Genomic DNA, 22,736 nt, shown 5'->3' on the forward strand with positions numbered 1-22,736 from the left:
ATGCGACGTGATGATGTCAAGCACACGATAAATAGCGTGCGACGTCATCTAGTGACGTTTAGCTACAGCGATGTATTTGTACAGTTATCCTCAACATATTGTTCATCTGTGCAAGGAGCAGTGAAAACTACAGAAGGAACCAAGCACACGGTTCACTTAACAAATCAAAAATCAAACATGTTACCAACATTTAGGTCTAAATATGCTATACAATCCTAATTTCGGTCTTTGTTTGAGAACAATAGACAAATTAAATACACAAACAGGTCGCAGATAAGATCTAAAAGAACAGATGTAACGCCACCAAACAGAAAAAGTACAACAGTTTGGAAACCAGCCTTTATATTTGGTGCATTTGTGGTCTACAATGCTTTATAACTTAGAAATCAGTTGTGGCTTTTACATTGAACACAGTAGCCATGCACAATGCACAGTACATAAAGTGAGATATCAGTGACAGCTCATCAGCTTATAAAAATACAATTTTATGTACAAAAGTTCATCAACTGTTTGCAAAACATCACATGTATTGCAGAATCTCTCCTCTCCAAAAGAGAAACATTGAAATGATACACAACAATTTTAAGTACGAATCAACTCTAAAAAAAAAATGTTGCTTCTTAGTTCTTGGTAATGTGCACTTTTTCATTTGAATAGATATGTACAAAATGCTTCAGACACTGCCTTAAAGAGCACGCTCAGTGAATTTCACTAGCCAACTAATGATATAGTTTAGATATACTTACACAAATTTCCTCAAGTGTGAAGGGTGAGTGGTCATACTGTATTATATTGTACTGGTGCATCCATGACTGTACATCAGTGTTCCCGGTCATGTGTGTCCAAAACCGCATCTCATATATATTACAATCTCAAATGAACAAAACAATGAAAACTTTTCTGATGGCAAATATCTGTATCCAAATGTCAAATCTGTGTCATGCTATAGAATCTAAGGCTTAGAGTCTAAGCTATGCGTGAAAGAAAGAAAGAATGAAAAGTAGGAAATATGTTGATGTCTTTGGTTGCATGTAATCATTTTAAATATCTCCTCTTTCCACCCAAAGCTACGGACTTTCAAAGATTTAAGCCCAACAAGACATTTATTTTCTTGCCTGTTGGATACAACTATACCTTTAGTGCATTTTACATATTTCATAATCCTTCCTGCATTTTAAAGGCATGCATTTGTAGTAGATCATTTAAACCACAAGTCCAATATCAATCCTCTCTAACCAGTCTTCACAAGTCCGAGAAGAATGCAGTGTTATCCACCCGCATGACAGCAGATCCATCCGCATGACAGAAGATCCTCCCACAGAAGTACGGATAAAGTTTCAGTCCAGTAGATGCTTCTGGGCACAAATAGGGATTTCCAAAAACTTGCAGCAGATTGAATTGAACAGAGTAGAGTTTATATTAAGATGGGCTCAGAGTTGATAAAAAGCTTTTCAGATGAACATCCAGTGGACCAACAGGTTTACACAGATCGAAACGAAATGTAGGTGCAACAGTTTCTAATACTGTCAGTTCATCATGTGTTGGCAGTCAGAGCTGATAACCCTAAAAGAAGGAAATATATAAATGAAATAACATAACTTCACATTAATGTAACTACATACAGTTTCATAATCATTTAAACAAAACTTACATGTAAAAGAATGCTGATGTCATCGTCTATCTGTAACAAGCATCTATTATGAACTTTCTCTAAACTTCTCAGGTGTACGGTGGTCCATCATCCCCCTCAGAGGTGGGCAGAAGAGGCAACAGTAAAATGCCAAGCATGTAGTGTGTAAAAGTGCATGCGTAAACACACACATGTTCTTGTGTATGTAAACGTGTTAATATGACAGGGGAAAGAGGTGCATCAGTTTGTGGAGGTCAATCGTTGCCATCTGCAGGAAAAGTGTGTCATTTGTGACTGGGGCTAACCACAGATGGGGTGGGAGGGTATACTAGCGCCACGTTGACCCGCTCCAAACCGTTCTTGGGGCAGATGATCTCCGTCAATCCCTCAGGTCGAGGCTGGCTTAACAGCTCACCTAAAACACAAAAAGAGAGAAAAAAGTTTTGTTTAATTTTTCTGTATTGAAGGTATAATTTAGCCAAAAATACAAACTTTATTCACCCTCATGTTATTAAAAACATGTATATGACTCTGTATTCTGTGTAACACAAAATATATTTTGTAAAATGTCTCGGTGGTGTTCATTCAATGCAATTCAATGGTGCCAATATTGTTTGGTTAGCAGCATTCTTAATTTTTCATATTTTGGTTAAACCATCTCTTTACATTTTCAATCTGACTGATCTGATAGCTGTGTTTGTCATTATTGTAGCACGCATATATGGATTGATAGCATACAACCAATGTTGAAATATTCTGCATCATGTTTTAAAGGTGCGCCAACATCCCCACAAGGTGGCACTGTCACACAAACTCTTTTCAGTCTACCAAATGACTAATGGGGTGGGTCATTGGAAAGCAAACCACCACAGAACCTTTTATTAATGCCGTTTCCACCAGTAAGTCACATGTTTACTTGATAAAATCAACTTTGTTCACAAACAAAATGTGATATACAAATTATTACAAGTCATTAAGGAATACTTGATTATGATTGGCCACTTGAGGCAAGAAGCAGTCAAATATTTCAGAGTATCACCCATTCTCCATAGCAACGCTCTATAACTGACCACTCACTCACTTGAGCAAAATATTACAGTGATGAAGCAGAAAGACTCTTAATTGATGTCCACAACAAAACAAGTACGTTGAGTTCAGACTAAGCAGTCCAAACTGATGGGAGAGTCATCTATAAATAGAGTCTTGTAATGGAGGATTCCTGTGATCCAGTCAGCAAGTAAATGGGCACACTTTGAGTACTTAAGTGGGATCAGCCTGTCTCCAGTAAGACAAAGCATTACATCATGTGTCAGTGCCAGAGATTATTGAACGCAGGGGCCGTCAGGCTGTCTGTCGGCTGTGTCTGTACACTGCTGAATCTCAACCAAACCATCCCTGATGTGACAATGAATTAGCTTTAAACCAAGAATCAATTTGTGTGCGTTTTTGTGTGTGTAGCATTGTCTTATATTGTTTAGACACAAAACCTACACAAGTCAATGGGGACCAGCGGTTTTCTGTTACCAACATTTTAAAAAATATCTTCTTTTGTGTTCTTCAGAAGAAAGAAAGTCATACAGGTTTGAAATGACAACAGAATTTCGAGATGAAGGTGAACTTTCCCTTTAACAAAAGACAAACATATGCTTCCCTACATAAACTCCCTGTTCATTCTGAGCTGCAATTACACAACTCCCCCATCAGCGGGTTAGCCTTCTGCACAGCGTGCAAATAAAGTCATAAAACTGTTTAATGATGCAATTTCCTCAGAAATTATACAGAGTTCATTTTAAACATTCAACTTTAGATTAAGCAAGTTTGGAAACTTCCTTTGGGGACGTAATCAAATCACAAATCGAGGCCTGGTTGCAGAAAATAACACTCCGGGAAAACAAGGACTTGTTTGAAGGCAGTAGGTTGTATGCCCTGCGGTGCCCTCAGCACAATTTTCTGACTGGTACATCACTTATGCTCCATTAGTTCTATTGATTCCTCCTCTCCTCCATTCTAAATAAAGGAGGCATTCCTCTACACTAAACCAGGCCAGTCGGCTGAAAGATGAAGGCCAAAGCAAGGCCAGCCAACTGACAGATGCCACAGCAACCCGACTTGTTTGATATGAGCAAACAGTTGTCATCAGTTAGCATACGACGGTTGTGAAAGCTCTCATCACTGATTCAACATGCATTCACAGCACACAGCGATTATGAAATCATCCTCAGCGGTCTTTTGTGGAAATATGGGGGGGGTTATGCTGATTCACGCTTTACCTCTAGTCTGGGTCACAATGCTGTGAATAAGCGGTGACTGTACGACCAAATTAAACTATGACATCAAGGCTAAAGAATCTTCCGGTTTCTATCTTAACTTCTCCCTTCAATAACATTCCAGGTGCATTCTTATGCTCGGACTTGTTTGTTCCTCTGCCAGGCTTTCCATTTTTATTTCGACTTACGTTTTGTTCTCACTGTCTGAGGTACGTTGTTAGGTCCTTAAAAGGAAAAAAAACTTTCTTGGACTCCCTAACAAAGCGACTTAAGTTCTTCTTCCTGATGGAAGGAAATAATGAGCGATTTTAACAGCTTAGGTTTATCAGCGGGGTGTATTGTTACACTGAAGGGGGCTAAAAAAGCCGGGACCCTGCCCCCAACCATCCATTAGAATCCAGAGCTTTGACGCTTTCTAAACACGGTTAACAGGTCAGGTATCCGGTTAGCTATTTACAGACAGAGGGCCGACAATGTAAACCTGAGGGAATTTTAAACGATAACTAAGACATATAATATAAGATATATAAGATAATGTTGGCATCGGGGGTGTTGCTAGACCTCTTTTGCTGAGGCACGTGCCCCAGTATATATTTCAAGTTTAAGTTTTAACAATATTGTTTATTTGTGTGCATAATCATTAACATTGTTAATAGAGGGGAAAAAACGGATTTCAATGAAATGGTTACAACCTAATTCACGCTTGTAACACGCCACACTTTATTCTAAGGTCCAATTCTCTGTATTAATAAACCATTAACTATGACTTTTGCCTCAGTAAACTACTAATTTGTTGCTTATTAATAGTAAGTAAGGTAGTTGTTAGGTTTAGGTATTAGGTAGGATTAGGGAAGTAACCTAACCCTGTGTGAGATGGTGGTCTAGTGGGTTAAACCACTGAACTGATAAATCAAAGGTTGCTGGTTCGATCCCAGCATCTACCACCAGTGTGTCCTTGAGCAAGACACTTTTCTCCATGTTGCTCCAGGGGGATTGTCCCTGTAATAAGTGCACTGTAAATCGCTTTGGATAAAAGCGTCTGCCAAATGACTAAATATAAATATATATAAATATAAGTAGATTATGGTCTTGTTTAATATGTGCTTTATAAGTACTAATAAACAGCAAATATACATAAAATAGGCATCTAATAAGCAACTAGTTAATAGTGAGAAATGGTCCCCATACTAAAGTGTTACCAACGACACTGTCGCGCATTTTAACCGGTGCGAAAACACAAACTCGTGCCCTTGTCATGACAAATTCGGTCGCCGTGTGAATTTTGTCTGCTGAAACTATTTAGTAGGTAGTTGCAATGCCCGATCTCAAAGTTGTTATCTCGATATGTTTTTGTTAGGCTAACTGAAGCTGCGTAAGCTTCTAGCGAGCTAAATGCTCTGGGTAAAATAAAAGCGTTAAAATTACTTGTTCAAATTTAGTTTTACGAAAACATATGAGCATATAAGCTTTATGTAAGATAAACGCCAGTATTTCTGGGTCAACATCTGCCTAACAAACAAAAATTTCCATAGTTTCATTATGGTAAGTAACTAAAATAGTAAGAATGAGATTTGTTTGATTTCACATCCCATAGCCTCGATTATGTACTATTATATGAAGAATTTAAAGAAAAAGACAATAACAGTTATTTTAACAAAGTACTAGCAAACTAAATCGTGATGTAATAGGAGTCCTCTTCCTAGGTTCACAACTGTAAGCTCATTTAAAAGTTGGGGATGTCAGTTTGACACCATTTGACAATTTTATGCTTCAAACAGTGATGACAAAAGCTATGGATTGCAGCTTTAATCAAAAATACGATTATTAAATTGCAAGATTCATTTAAGAGGAATCTCTTCACTGTAATGCTCTCTTTCAACACATATCAAGTATAAACACATTCATATTCTCATACAAGAACAGACTAAAACACAGTCACCCAACACCTTGTCAAAGCTTTTCAATAACAAAAAGAAGAGCTAATCCTGTTTCACCTAATTCACACAGAAGTAAACCTGTTCCATGCCTCGGAGGCCGGGAGGACAAAGACTTGAATCTACGGAATTACTTGACTACACAAAAAAGCTTCAAACTCCGAGTCTATAAACACACTTGAAGTCGAGCCTGCAGTAGAGACAAAGCTCAATACGAGCACACCGCTGTAAAACATCCTGAACTCTCTGGGACAGGAAGCAACACAGAGTATGAAACAATGAGGTCGATCTCCATAACAAAACACACTGTTGCTACACTCAAACATGCCATGTCTGGCTATGACTGCGCTCCCACAATCTGCTGCTTGTCTTTGTATTTCAATGCTACATTCCTTGTCTTGGTTTTCTAAACACAGATAAAAAGTGGATTCAGGAAAGCGAGATTTCAAAACAAGACAGACTCTTTGACCTGAATAGCTGGCTTGTGTGCAAGGGATTTAGTAGCTACAATTAGATTCATGTTGATGTAAATAAAACATGTGTAATCTCATTTATGCACCCTGTGATTTTTTTGCCTAAGCATTTAGGCCACGTTTACACGATGAAAAATGGAAGAGTTTATCCTTCGCACTTTTGATAAGTTTCACGTATACATGATAGCGTTTATTAACATGTATCCAGGAAACCGGATAAAACCGCTGTAGTATGTATGCCAGGCCAGTGGAGGGCCATGTTGTTGTGTAAAGAAACAGGACGTGCCTTGGCACATTAACATGCACAGTTATACACAAAAAGTTTAATACCATTGTCCGACAAATACGTGTGTTTAGAGTATGGCAAATGTAAAAAGTGTGTCTCCGCTGGTCTTATTGGTGCAGCACATCCACATATTGCTGGGGAAACTTTAATACATAGCGAGCAGAGGGAGCTCGCAGTACGAGAACCCGCCGTTTTGTTTTGGCTATACTCGGGCGACTGAGCACGTAATATGCATGCTCGTGATGTCATCGCTTTCAGAAAGTTTCGTTTTGTACTTAACATGAAAAAAGAAAATGATGGCATTTTCCAAAAGTTGCACTTTGAGTAAAGTTTTTAAAAGTTTGCGTTTTCAGTCCCCCAAAACGTGTCCGTCGAAGCGAACGGCTAAAATGGGTAAAAAGTGTCCGTTGAAAACAGCGTTGTATTAACTGCCTCTTAAAGGGACAGTTCACCCAAAATGAAATTCTGTCATCCTTTACTCACCTCCAAGTTAATCCAAATCTGTATAAATGTCTTAGTTCTGATGAAGAAAGAGATAGATATTTGAAGTATTGCATGTATCTAAACCGTTCTTGGCCACCATCGACCACTTTATAAGAAGATATTTTGAAGAATGTACGACAGCAAGACGGTTCTGGGGGACTTTTGACTACCTCAATCATTTTTCCCTTTAATGGATTGTGAACTAAGTTTTAAAAGAGTGCCATCAGTAACATCCCTCACATAAACCACAAAATACACATATAAAAGACAAAATCGTGTCAAGCTCTCAGTCGCATTCCAGATATTTCCAACCATATTCACAGAGTGACTTGCTCTGCAACCCTTTGTTAAATTTAAAATCTGGGTCAAAGACATCCTGGAAATGCTTCATCCCTTTCCTGAGTGTCCAGAGGATGTAGATTCACAAGCGTATTGCCAAAACAAACTGCCTCCGGATTTAAAAGAAATAAAAAGTTTGTCATGCAGTTCTGCCTGATTTATGCAATCATTCCAGACAAAACAAAACAATTTTGTGATTACTGTTGAACTTTTCGCCCACAAAAGCTGTGCTTGCACAAACAGACAAACTCGCACCACTGTTTGGGCTACTATTTTGATTTTCAACAATTAATGCTTACAGTACTCGTACTTTACATATTCACAGTGTCTTTAAAACGGTGAGCAGCAATACTTCCATGTGCAGCACATATGTCAAATGCATCATTCATATGTCAGTGTTTGAGCTCTGCATCTGTTTGCTGGATGATAGAGATCAAACAAGGATACATTTCGGACATCAGAGCGATGCATGAGCAGCCAGTTAATCTGGGAATAAGATGAAAAGGCAAACCAGTCGGCCCAAGGATTATCACTTCCCAGAGTGATAAACAGGGTCAACAAAACACATGCAAATACACACGTAAAAGATCTTGCTGATACATCCTTCACTAGACAATCCTAAATATAAAAGTGTATGTCACGATCATTAAAACAAATCTTTATCAAAGAAAATCAAAAATCTAAATTCTTTCATCATTTACTAGCCCTCATCTCATTCCAAACCTGAATGACTTTCTTTCGTTTGCAGAACATGATATTTGAAGATGTTGCTAACCAAAGAGCACTGGACCCCATTGACTTCCATTGCATTGGAAACAAAACCACTGTGACCTTTCTCAAAATATCTTCCTTCACTGAAGAAGAGACATAACCAAGTTTATAATGATATGAGGCTCAATAAATGATGACAAAATTTTTATTTATTGGTAAACTATTCCTTTAACTATAACGAGAAAAGCTGAAATTTAAAGGCGGACTAAATATGAACCAGCTGTTAATTATTTTCTGTTCACACCCAAACACAATACAATCCAATATAATAGAATACAACTATAAACCCCGATGTAAACATACGCAGCACACGTGCATTCATTCATCGGCACGTGTCCAGAGCTTAACAGCCGTCTGGATTCAGATGTCTCAGTCAGCGCCTGATGAGATTTCCACGCAGCTGTCTGCTCTGCTGAAAGAGCCAAGTGCTCAAGGTCAGAAGTGAATCTCACATGCTCAATGCTTTAAGAAATCTGTCACTGAACAACCCTGATAACTCAGGTCAGATCAAGACCATGAAGAATCAAATAAATCGGCATATCTGTATGACACAAGAGTAGAGGTTATTTATTGTAGTCGAATCGCCAAATGTAGTTAATTAGACACAATCTTAAACCATGGGGCGAACAACATTGGTTACACATTATCAATGACAGAACCCTGTAATTTCCATAGCAACCTGCGGGGAACGTTATTGGTTGAGAAAGCTCAAGCTGGAAATATAAAATGGCGGCCGAAACACCCGTTGGAGCATAGTTTTGTACTAATGGAAGTTTAATTTTCACTTTAAATAACTTCTGATTGCATCTCTAGCGATAAATTAGTATTGTAGTTTTTAAATATATGATTGGTTATTGCAAAGACGCTCCCTGTTTATTATTCAAATAGACTTTGGATATGCTTCTTATGAAGCCTGCCTCTCTAAACTGCCTATGTGCACAAATGCTATCTTTGAACATTGATGAATGCTATTTGTAACCAAACTACTGCAAGCGTTTTTTTTAAACAAAAAAGCACCACTGTCAGCAAAGAAGTCAATTGTGTACACGGCCTTAGTACGAACGCTTCTAGAAAAATAAATGGGAGACAATGGGAGTCAAATCAATGTGACTCCGTAAGTTAAATATAAAGGAAAAGATCTCATATGTTAGAGGTAATAGAAAGCTTTATTGATACATTCTTCGAATGTCTCTGCTTTCTATTATTGCTTTAACTGATAGGATTCATCCAAAATTTCTCATCTGACAGAAATAGGACCCAAGGCTGGCTAACTTCCGAAGTTACCGGATGGGTCATAAAATACTTGAGACAGAAATATAAAAACAGTCGTGTGAAGACTGTGGAACCACTGACATGGAAGATATAAACGGATTCAAATACTGCACCATCAGGCTTCATTCATCACAAACATTGAAGAGAAATAAACCGAGGCAGAGACCATGACCGATCTGTATCTCTCTCTGAATATAACACAGTTATACGCTTCACAGACCTGAGTGAAGACTGAGGAATTCATAAACATTTCTTCAGCACACATTGTTTATTTCTTTCTTGTGTTCTTTTTCTTGGCGGATGTGTTTTTCATCTTTTTCCAGATATTTTTTAAACATGTTATGCCTTGCTTTATTGTCCGTTTTTGTAAAGCACACAAAAACACATCACTCAGATCTATCACAATGTCAAATGAAATCTTAATCACGACAAGATCAAGACCTAACTTGTCCTCATACGATCTGAAGGAGATGATGCTACGAAATGCTCCATTTCTTTACTAAATGGAGAAAAGACAAACTTTTCGCACCTTTAGTCTATTACACTCATGTCATTGAAAACCCGTTTGACCCTCTTTCTTCTGTGGAATAGAAAAAGAAGATATTTGGAGAAATGTCTAAGTGGTTTTGTGTTCATAAAATGGAGGTCAATGGAGGTAAATGTTGTTTGGTTACCAACGTTTTTCAAAGCATCTTCATTTGCAATGGTTTAAAATAATTTACATATTTTTTTTCATTTATGATAAAGATTATGACTTATGACAAACTGAGGATTCACTTAGCTTGTGGTTAATCCAGATGGCAATGAGAGTGGGTTTTAATTTAACATAACAACTGGAAGAAGGCAAAAAGCGCTCATTCCATGTGTTTCACTGAGCAGAGACCTTGTAAAAGGTCAAACAGCCTGCTGCTCATAATGACACCTTCAAAGCAGGCAATCTACAAGCCCATGAGAACCACTTACTGCAGTTAGCATGCAAGGCAGCTGGCCCTTCTTCCTCTTTCCAACATCAACAAATGTGCAGAAATGGAGTACAACCTCACTTGATGGCGGATTGATAGAAATGCAATATAATATCCATAACTATGTCTTCTGAGGTGTAAAAAGATCTTGCATAATGAAGCGTTATGTTTTTCCTCCCTTTGAATGAGGTATTTCTATCTATTCCCCTTGCATGGAATTTGTCTTGTCGTTTCTACAGTAGCCCTAAACGGACAAACTGCTCCACAGAGTGGATTTCGTAAAAACACTTTTTCCTTCGACAAAGAAGCAGAAACATGACGACATCTTAAGCCGCGGTCGCACTTGAATTTTCCCTCCATTGATTTCCATTCATACGCATGCGAATGCGACAGACCGGAAACGCAAGCCTATGCGGAAATATTTCGCTGCGTTGCAAAGTTCAAGTTTGGTGAACTCTGACATCCGAACTCGCGTCACGTGAGACCAAAAGAAGATCAAAACATCATAGCGTGACCTCTCGGTACAAATAATTCCAAAATGGAGGATTCGTCCATTGTAGCAGTGTGGCATCGTCACGTTTAGTACAACACAACTTTAAAAGATAGCAAAAATAAATGAAAAGAGAAGCGGCTTAGTTTGCGTTTAAAGTTTAAATCGTGAAGCGCGTAATTTTATGTGATTGTGCGTGTCGCAGCACAGTCTGAATCAATTTCGCATGCGCAAGTTCAAGTATGACCGCCGCTTTAGTCATCTTTCATCCGCCATACTGTTTCGAAAGGGTGGGGTGAGCCATTGGTTGCTATTTGCAACCAGGAGATGGTGCTAATTTTCATACACTGGACCTTTAACTCTAAATAGTCTTGTTCGGTATCATATACTCTTGCTCAAGAGTGTAAGCGTGGCTATCAGTTGCATTGTACACGGACAGCAAAAGGGCCGCTGTAAGCTTGATCCGTCAACTGCTCACTTCGAGACATATGTTCACATCTGGTGTGTAATGAGATCACGGCGCGCACACGCTTCAATGCTGTCCACAAAGCTGCAGTCAGTACGGGCGAGCTGAGATCATACACACACTTGAATTAACATTGATTTTAGGGATGCAGAAAGCCCCCGGAGAGAAAACCCGAGCTCTCTAAGCTAATTTGTAAGTTTAATGATTGCTGATGGAATCATAAATGCTCTGAAATACACTAAATGGAATATCAAAGTTAGTCATCTTCAGCATTTCTTCAAAATAAAAACACCCTTCCACAAAGCTTTGTAATGGAAGTGTCGTATTAGGTTTTACCATAAATATTTCATTTCAATAAATATAAATCATGAAGATGTTAAAGAAAAAGGCAATTTTATGATGTCATCATGTCTACCATTTTTCCTAGTTTATTGTGCACAACTATATAGTAGACATAGTTTCCCTAAAATGTAAAGACTGTAATGTTATTGTAGTTTACTAAAACTAACATTATAAAAACATCTCTGTTCATTGAAATAAAATATCGGCCAAATATCATTAAGAAACCTTAAACAAAAAGATAAAAATGCTGCTTTCCCTAAGGAATGAATAATAATTATTAAAAGCTTTTATCTGAAATACAGTATACAAGACAAATAAATTTATAAATCCAAATAAAAAATTTGCTAGAAATTAATTTAAGCTTAAGTAAATTCAGGAAAACTAAAATCAACGTGAAAACATAAAAATATAAAATAAAACACTCAAAATAAAAGCTAATTCATAATATTATAATACTACAATAAAACTGAACAAAGCTGTAATAGCTTTGAGTCCCTTTTTCTTCTGTTCAATTATTCAGTCATATTCAAGCTCAACCAATAGTGAAGGACTATTTGTGCTGTAAGAATGCGAATAGAAGAAGCAGAAGTATTAAAAAAGTCCTCACCAAGTCAATATTTTTATACATTGTCAAGTCAATGCTTTTAGTATTGCTATGGGTACAGAAATGACACACTTGACCTATTAAAGACGTATTGCATTAACATCTTGGTTGCCAATGTACAGCACTTAGTTATCATTTATTTGGTTACTAAGTCTCAGACAATATCTGTGAAAACACATTCTTAAAACCAGTAACCAAAGTTCTAAAGAAGCACAGGACTTCTCTTGACCACAAGACAGTCTCGGGAAGATCGCTGGTTTCCCGGAATAACTCCATATCTCCCTTTGGAGGTTGTTTACACTGCATTTACTGACAGAGGTCAAGACCGTTCTCACTTCTCCCTATAAACAGATCTGTCCGCATACAACACATTACAGCCGGCAGCCCCGCAGTTATTTAAATCCCCTTAAGAAATGAAACGCGCAACTGCAGCATTAACACCACATGTGAACCGCAATTTGTGTTCCTCATCCATCCAGTTACGCACAACTGCACAAAATCAACATTAAAGTCACATTAAATGATCACAGTTCTTTCTCAAAAATAGTGATAAATGACATGCTTTTACAAAATACACGCTTCTGTTCTTGCACGAATGATTTATATCGCAGTCAATGGAATACCTTGTGTGATTTAAAGTACATCCCATGAAAAAGCTTCTTTGCTGGGTTATTTAAAGTCTCCGAGCAGATGCAGAGCTACAAAGCAGAAACTGATAGGCCCTCAAGGCGGAGAGAAGATAAATATAAATTTAGGCTAAATAAACAATGTTGAAAAGAAACCTGTAAACACCTGACTAGCACAGGTCACGTACAGAGCTGAAAACAGAACTATGGTGCCTGCCTGTTAGCACGATGATAGCGTCTATCTATACCTGCTTATCTACTCTGTGTAAACCAGCAAACCTCCATCACACTTTGTTCAGCATGTGATCTATCTCTGAAAAGACACTTACTTTGACACATTGCCACAGTGACACATTTGGCTTGCAAGCACCATGCATATGTGTTTCATCTTGTTAAAATAAAGAGACCATTCCAAATTTTCATTTAATCCGTATAACTAGTTGTATTGTGTCGATTTCAGTCTAGTGTTCGTTAAATTGGAACAAAATCTCAGGAGTGACAAAGTCATCCAAAAGCAAAGTGAAAGACTGACAGCATGACAAGACACACGAAAACTGTGATATAAATCGAGGTTATCGCATAAATCTTTTTTTTGAACTTTCCCAAAATACATGTAGAAATATTACTTTTGTTTTGCTTAAAATAGAATATGAGTTTGTTTTCTTTGCAGTATTTGAGGTCAGTTTTCTGCTATTTACTCCAAATAAATGGAAACAGAAACAAAAAATGATGTTTGAAATTTGGGAGAAATGATGTTAGTAGTTAACAGCATAAAACAATGATCATTTTACCGAAACACATAAATACCTATAAATAGTTAATTCAGAAAAACTGAAAATAGTCTCTGAAATATATATAGAACAGGGAGGATTGAATTCATATCAGCGCGATCTATTCTGACATGAATCTGCTGATGCGATTCTTGCGATGACATTACATGGGACCGCATGCCGCAACAAACCCTCCAGACCTGTACTCATGCAGTCCTGCGCCAATCACATGGTTCATTCTGTTGGCTTATAATGTAGACCTCCAGGGAACAGAGTGACATAACAGGATTGACATCACCTCACAGAGGTTATTCTGGTGCTCTGAAGCATAAGGTTTCATCCTGAAGTGTGCAAAACAAACATAAAATACGTATATTAACACCTCGCTTTATAAAGAAACATTTTCAAAACCGTATGAGTTACATTCTGGATAACTGGCTACAGGCAATAATGGATAAAATCACTACAACATGAAAAGAGAGCCATATCGCTTTCACGTGTGACTGAAAAACCAGACACGTGGCCCTATCCATTATCGCAGAACTACCCCCGGGTTTCCTGTTCCACTTTTAAATGTGATAGTCATCTTTCCTGAATGAAAGCTGTGTCCTAAATAAAATAATAAATGGGGGGCACAATGGACACTCAAAATTTGTAAAATCATTATTCAAAATAACGCTAAATAGTTTTTTACGTCCTACATATTGCTGCAGTAAATCTCATATAAATGTTTATTGTTGGTAAATAATTGCAGCTGGGAGAGATAAAACTGCCTTTGTAAGAAGGCCAAAATCATGGTGATCCACTGAGAGTAGATCAAAATCAAGGAAACCCAAAGAAAGGTTAAACAGACGCTCCAGCCGACCGTTACTGAGATATATGGCCAAATCTCTAAATCAGCATCACTTCCCAGAATTCCAACAGCAAACTGTTTTTACAGCCAGAATTTCCGGAGGTCCGGTTCAAAAATAGAGGAAAGCAGATTTTATGGCATTGGGCTGAGCGGAACTACTTGTTGACCTTTACTGACCACAACAAACCCAATTCAACCAATCACTCATTGACAGCTCGGTTTCATAAATTCAGTGTATTTTTTGTTCCAAATACAGTTTTATATTACACATTACAAGTTTAGAAGCAAGTTTCCATAGTGTTTAAAGTTCACCTAAGGTGCAAATCAAGTTCACCTCATCAATTTATCTACTGACAGCTCTGACCCCAAGGAAGATTTGGGAAAACTTTTTACTTCCTTAACATTACGATGTGCGACACACACTGATTGATGACTAATGTCTACAGTAGTGCCTCCAGAAACATAAATGGAAAGCAATGGTCCATGGTTCTGACCAAAGACATGTGATTAGTTAAAGGAACAGTTTTTATAATTTACTCCCTTTTATGATCGTTCCAAACCAGTATGACTTTCTTCCTTCCGCAGAAGATATTTTGAAGAATGTTGGTAGCCAAATAACTTCAGCCCCCATGCCTTCCATTGTATGGATACAAAACCACTGAAGCGTTGCTCAAAATATCTGATTTTCTGTTTTACCAAATAAAGAGTTATATACAGGTTTATAATTACACAAGAGTGACTCCAACACAAAAGACATTTTGAAGCATGTTGGTAACCATACGATAGCAGTTCACATTGACTTGCAATGGTCTGTACAATAGAAGTGAATGGGTACAGCTGTTGTTCGGTTACCAACATTCTTCAAATATCTTCTTTTGTGTTTTCCAGAAGAAAGCCATACAGGTTTGAAACCACCATAGGGTGAATAAATAATGACAGTTTACCATCTTTGCCAGCCTAGATCTGAAGTTTCCCTTTCACTCACTGGATAATTCTTTCAAATCCATTAAGGGGATTACGGTGGAACATCAGTGAGAGGAATCAAACCCACCCGGCACACCCAAACACACAGTGCTCAGAAAAAAAACTACATCACTTAAGTCTTGAAGCAAATGTGGACTAATGTAAATCAAGAAGATTTTATGTTGATGCTGCCTTACCACTTACCACAAAACGGCTAATATCAATCCTTATCGGGTTCCTCTTTAAAACAATCATTGTAGGAAACACAGTTATTAATAGTCAGATGTTCATATCATACATAAACAGAAATTAGACAATTTGTAGAGAAAACATAATCTCACATTGTGTATGGCTTAAAGGGATAGTACACCCCAAAATTAAAGTTCTGTCATCATTTACTCACCCTCAGGTTGTTTCAAACCTGTAGAAATGTCTTTGTTCTGCTGAACACAAGGGAAGATATTTGAAAGAATGTCAGTAACCAAACAGATCTCATCCACCATTTACTGCCATATTAGGGAAAATAAATACTATGGGAGTCAATGAGAGATGAAATCTGTTTATCTGACAACATTCTAAACATCTTCTTCTGTGTCCATCAAAACAAAGATATTAACACAGGTTTGGGACCTGAGGATGAGTAAATAATGAAAGAATTAAATTTTTTTGGCGAATTATCCCTTTAAAAAGACGTAGCTATAGTTCATCTAAAACATGTTATAGTTCATCCCGAGCAGCGCTGAGGTGCAATGACTCAATTTAACTTGAGGGGATGTACCATACGGCTCTTTTTTCTCACACATATCCGACCAAGACAAGGATTTAAAAGATTGGGTGTCATTTGCGCAGTTGCCAAACTGTAATAGTCACTGCAACCTCAATTTAGACCCCTGGACTCAATGACAGACGGGTTTTTCCAGACTATCCAGTCAATATCTGTCAAGATTAAAGACTAAACTAATTCGGTCATTAAAAGTAATCAGTCTTAAAAAGAAAATGTACTCATTAAGTCACATCAGTCTTTCCAAGACGCTAAAGGGTTTGAAACGGCCACACGTGAACCTGTGCCTAAACTCGTGACAGGAGATGGTCAAAGAAAACTGTGAGGCTTTAGGAAACAGGCTTCAAATAAGAAACCCTGCCCAGTTATTTGAACAATCACACAAATATTACTATTAAAATATTATTATGACTATAAAACATGTATAGTATTAATAAAGCACATTTAAAAACCTTGTTGTTCACAGTACTTCACAATTTGTTATATGAGAATATATATATATTTACACAAAAAGATGATTTACCTAAATTACCTAAAATGACAATCATGTTTATGTATCACAAGAAAGAAAACATTGTTTCTGCATGAATTGAGATTTCGGGTGCCAGAAAGGCATCTGAGACATAGGCCAACTAATAAACATATGACATTTTTGTATTACATATAAAGCCAATGGATTTTAAAAGAAAGTATTTTAGAGTATTTCTTTGCTTTAAGCCAGTGATTTTATAAAAGACTTTGATTGGTTTTGAATTTTAAGTAACTTACATACAGTTTTTGGATACTTTTTATCAATCTTAAAAAAACGTCTATAGGTAATATGATCAACTGCAGCTGTGTGAACTTACTATAAACTTTATAAATAAAAAATGGATACAAGTAACCGCAAAAATGAAAAGAAATTGAGATAAGATTTGGCACTTTTGTGGCAGCTGACTTTATATTTTATTATCTAATGCAATGATATTTACATCTGTAAGTGTGCCTTAAGTGTCAAACTACTTTTAGAGTCACCGTAGCCTTCCAAGATGTCTGTAACCATAAAAAAATCATCTGTCTAGTATAGACTTTCTTACATAATCTCAAATAATTGGCGTTTCTTCTATGACAAAAATGAATATGAAGGAATGTCTGTTACATAAGCTATCATCACACCCTCCCGTGCCAGTTTCAACACTGAATATAAAAATAACAAATCACAAAAGACAAATATCACTCAACGAGTTTGCAGGGATACAATTCAAACCCTGCATTCAACACTTTTAGAAGCTTTAAAGGTGTGTGGCACCTTTATAAAGTTTGCCAGCTTCCATTAAAGAGATTTACATTTACAAATTTGGCAGACGCTTTTATCCAAAGTAACTTACACTGCATTGTATTATACATTTGTTTCTGACCATATGCAAATATCCTGGGATCCAACCCATGACCTTGGCATTGCTAGTGCCATGCTCTAAACACCAAGCCACAGGAAAGCTACTCACTCTTAAATTGTTTCAAACCTGTATTCATTTTTTTCTTCTGTTGAACACAGAAAGATATTCGGAAAAAATGTTTGTAACCAGACAGTTCTAGGGCACTATTGACTACCATGGTAGTTTTGTCCCTGTTATGATAGTCAGTAGAGCCCCAGAACTGTTCGGTTACAAACATTCTTCTAAATATCTTTCTTTGTGTTCAACAAAACAACAAACTTTTAGAACAACATGAGGTTGAGAAAATGATGATTTTTTTTGTGTGAAGTACCCCATTAAGGATGACTTATTTGCACGTGTATCAATAAGCTCTCCATCATGCGGCATTGACTGCTGTGCTTGCATCCCATGATGATGTGAGGCATAATGTTGCCATAGCAACCCTTGCCCCTGCTGTAACTGTGAAAGCATGTGTGCTCAACACCACGGCGGACAGCTCAAGCTAATTTGTGTTTCTAGGTGTGGCTTCAAGCCCAGTGAGACACCCCGCATGTTACAGCTAGCCATGTCTCATTCTTTGTTTAGCCGAGATCCAGCCCATAATAATGTCATTTTATGATTCAACCTTTTTAGCTTCTGTGTTTACTTGGCAATAAATCCTAACGTACAGTAAGCTCCCATGGTGCAAAGATTACTTGTTGCGTCAATACTGTATTGTTTGCTTTGAGATACAAGGCTGATGGATTAACAACTGCATATCATTGAAAGGCTAAAACTATAGGTCCGCAGTCATAAAGCAGCGTAGGCCTATATACAATAATCTAAGACTCTTTCCATACATTTTAAAACCTCATCGCCACTTTTTTTCGTTTTAATCGGTTACAGTGGCGTCACTTTAACCTTTTACATAAACTGATTGTAAGATAGCAAAACTTAACAGTCTTAGTTTGTGATAACTCCTTATTAATGTAACATAATTCAGAAGGGTTGGAACAAGAACAAGTGACAAACCCATGCAAGGTTTATTAGAAAGAGAAACGAGGCTACCCAGGTAAACTTTAGCATATGACCTCTTTAGATAAATACAAAAAGAATTAATCTTAATTTATTAATCAACTTTGAATACTTTTTAAGACCCCTCGGAAACCCTTTAAAGTGTAATCAAAACATTTGTTTAATAAAAAATAAACTTTTTATACAAATTATTGTTTATAATGAAAACCAATTTCAATTTATGCTCCCAAAATATAATCCAAGCAAATATAAAAGCGGAACATGAAAAAAATTCCCCAACTACATTTGGCACATTGCATGAAAGAAGACAAAATCATGAAAAAAAAGATGAAAAATACACTAACCTGGGAAGGAATGTGGGTTTGGGGATCCTCTCTTCAGGCACTTGGAACACATGACATGCACGGAGTAGTGAAGGCCAGGCCATTCCTGCAGAAGAGCATTTAACTCTTCCACCAGGGGCATAATGGCTTGCCAAGCTGTCCAGATATTTGGCAAAGATGCATGGCTTGAAATGGAGAGGGTCTCGCCTTGCAGTCTGCTCCGGGAGGGCCAGTAACTCACCGTCACAGGCACTTTACCCCGGTAAGCAAATATGTGATGCTTCCCGTCAGATCGCTGCACCACGTGGCTGTTTATTTGCACGCTAAACCGTGCAAAAAGTCCAAGAGGGGTGAGAAAAGGAAACCTGTATTCGATCTGCAGATTCTCAACTGAGAAGACCTGACCAGGGATGGAACCCCCACCGACCGAGGTCTCGGTATGGGGCTGCTCATTGCTGACCTGACTGGGGAACTTATACAAGACGGTTGCACCATTAAATGGCGTACCACGAGGTTTGTTGACACAGTAGCACACGCCCATTTTTTCCAGAAGTTCCATGATTAAGTGCAGGTCCTGCTGGGTCTGTACCAGGGGTTTAAGCAGCAAGCGGATGATGTGTGACGGCAACACGCCATGCAATAAAAACCCCTCTATGTGTCTGTGCATCTGCGTAGCCTTGTGTGGATCTCCATTATCTTCATCCGTCTCTAGTTTCTTGAGCATCGAAGCGAGGTCTCTTTGGAAAAAGACATTCAAGATGGCGATAAACCGTGGCAGATTGTGGAAGACATATTCCTTAAGTGTCAAGCTGTCTTCAAAGTACAACAGTTTACCGCTCTCGTGCAGGTAAGACAGAGCACTTTGCAGGCGGTCTTCTGTCAGCCCCGCCTGCAAACCCAACCGGGCCGAATCCCACCAGGAAAGCCATAGATCCTGCGGCTTAAAATGCAGCTCCTCGAGCATCTGCCAGGATTTGGGCAGCACCCTGTGAAGGTTGGGAAAAATCTCCCTGTGATCAGCGACGGACATGAGTTTGTCTTTCAAGTGCTGAATGTTCCTCTGTGCCGCCACACAGCTGACGCAAATCACCGGAGACAAGATTTGTAATCGATTGTTAAGCATATATTGCAACTGGGACTTTTTACGTCTAAGGTTTTTATCCGAGACCCCGTAAAAGAGCACATGGGGGTTGGACGTGCGAACGTCGTAGCCCTGCTCGAGGGCTTCGTCGACCTGCATGGCAAGCACGTGTAAGCACTCGGTGTCCAACTTTTCCTGGATTGAAATTTGTCTGTGAATATCCAGGCACTTCTCTTCAATCTGGAACTCTTCACACACGTCGGCGTGGGTTCCCACGATGCACACGACCGCATGTGGCACCTTGGCAGCGAGCAGGTGCAAAAAATACCCAACATGCGAATAAAAGCTCTTTGATGTATATGATTTCAGATTCACAACCAGCACATAGAGAGCTCCAGGAGAGAGGAAAAATGGTTTAATAAGATCGTAGTTTTGTTTACCGGACAGATCGTAAACGATAAACGTGAGGCTCCGATCAGCATCTGCTACCCAGTTTGTAACATCGACACCTCTACCTCCGATCGCCATCTTGGCATCTGACGGTTTGCTGATAATGCACTGCCTGAGCACGGTTTTCCCTGCATTGCCGTGGCCCATCAAAACAAGTTTAAGTCTGGGTTTTACTGCAGTTTGAGAGTGTGCAAGCTCCTTTTGATAGGCGGCTATGTAGGGGATTCCTTTCATGCACACTTCATAGGGAGGCTGAATGAGAGGATTATCTTTCACCTTCCATATGTTCACTTTGGCAAGTTTTCCAAAATTGTCTGGGAGTATGGCAATCTGGTTACCCTGTAAAACCAACTCCTCAAGTTTCCCCAGCTCTACAATAGAGTCCGGGAGAAAGGTTATTCTATTGTTATCCAACCATAAATTAGCAAGATTACACAGCTGTCCCACCTCCTCAGGGAGGAACGTCAGTTTGTTCCGGCTTAAATACAACTCCTCCAAACTAGCGATTTTGATAATAACCTGAGGAAAATCTTCGAAGGTGTTTGACGACAGATTGAGCATTTTTAACTTTTGCAATTTTCCAAATGACTGCGGGAGTTTCGTGAGAACATTATTATCGAGCATCAGGCTCTCCAAACTTTGTAGCTCGCAAAACGTTTCTGGGAGGGAGCCAAGATGGGTGCTGCTAAGCCACATGATTTTGATGGATTGAAGCATCATGATATTCCCCGGAAGACCCTCGAGTTTATTCCCAGAGCAGTCCACCTCCTCCAAGTCACTGAGGGCGAGGATTTCGGATGGAAAACGCTGCAGCTTGTTGTGATCCACATCGAGCGTTCTGAGCTTTCTGAGCTTCGACATGGACCTAGGGAAATCACGTAAGTCATTGAAGCTGACGTCAAGCTCCTCCAGACACTGCAAAGTCCCAATCTGAGATGGCAGGTATTGGATTTTGTTATGACTAATGCACAACTTTCTAAGAGACTTTAAAAGATCGATGTCTTCAGAAAAGTGACCCAGGCAGTTGTGACTGATGTCTAACTCAACTAACTGACTGAGTTGGAATAACGCAGAGGGAACGGTGACAAACTTGTTCCTCCGGAGAATAAGAATGCGAAGCTTTGTCAGGGTCGAGCCCAGCCCATCCGGGAGCTCCTGCAGGGAGTTGTTGCCCAGATTGAGCACCTCGATCTCTTTGATATCATCTGGTAATGTGATTTTCTGGCTGTTTTTGGTGCTGAGAGTCAGCTGTCGTAGATTGCTCCGCAGCTTCCTGGAGCGCAGAGCAGCATCCCTCCATAATCGGGCTGTCTTCAGGTTATTCTCCTCAGCCATCGTAACGCAGCTGCGCTCTCCTCCTTGTTCTCATTGAGCACAGTGATCAATCATCTTGGTAACATGGTGCTGCTTTTACTCACTTCATCGATCCACAGCAAGGTCAAAACAAGGCCATCATCCGAAAAAATGCAGTTCCTTTCAATCGCTTTAAAGAAAATAGGGCTGGGCTGCGTTGTTTCACGCATCCTCTTCATCTGCGCCATCGACCGCAGGAAAAACACCACATCAAAAGTCACATCTGCCCAATTCGTGGGGCTGGCGATTCCGCCAGCGAGTTCTTTGCTACCACATGAGAGTAAATATCTAAGATATATCCAGCGTGTTACAATAAAAGAAGGGCAGAGGTGTTTGCTCAAGTCCTTCCCTGTGTGTCTCCGCCTATTCTCTCCGCATGCTCGTATGAACACACAGCGCTGCGTCACAGCCGTGAACCCGCCCCCACCTCTTGCGACGTTATTACATTTTGTATTAACAATATTCTGTATTTCGAGATCTGTAACAATCTTTTTGATAACACCGTATGTTTACACAATGGGCAGTATAAATATAAATCAATAATGTAAATATTAACGAGCTACAAAATCATTGAGTCTTCTCAAGTACGTGAAAAGGTTATCATGATTTATCAAGTAAGGAGTTGGACTTTGAACCTCTGTACCGTGACAAGCAAATAAAAAAACCCAAAATATGTATAAAATGGCACGAGAAATCAAACCGTGATAATGCAAATAAGACCGAAGTGCCTTGACTTAGTCGATGGTTGGGTTGGTGTTTACATTTTTTACTATTTGTCGCCATCTATG

At 38.8% G+C, this 22,736-nt stretch overlaps 1 protein-coding gene across 1 annotated transcript; it reads right to left on the minus strand.

Annotated features, from left to right (window-relative positions):
- Positions 1-325: 325 nt before the first annotated feature.
- mfhas1 (multifunctional ROCO family signaling regulator 1) lies at positions 326-22,538 on the minus strand. Its single transcript, XM_056731773.1, has 3 exons — positions 19,086-22,538; positions 1,652-2,045; positions 326-1,563 (listed from the first exon to the last, which is right to left on the minus strand). Exons 1-2 carry the CDS (start codon positions 21,928-21,930, stop codon positions 1,915-1,917), a joined length of 2,976 nt encoding a protein of 991 aa, XP_056587751.1. The 5' UTR covers positions 21,931-22,538; the 3' UTR covers positions 326-1,563; positions 1,652-1,914.
- Between the last annotated feature and the right edge of the window lie 198 nt (positions 22,539-22,736).

This window comes from Triplophysa dalaica, chromosome 19 (genome assembly GCF_015846415.1).
Source record: "Triplophysa dalaica isolate WHDGS20190420 chromosome 19, ASM1584641v1, whole genome shotgun sequence".
NCBI lineage: Eukaryota > Metazoa > Chordata > Actinopteri > Cypriniformes > Nemacheilidae > Triplophysa > Triplophysa dalaica.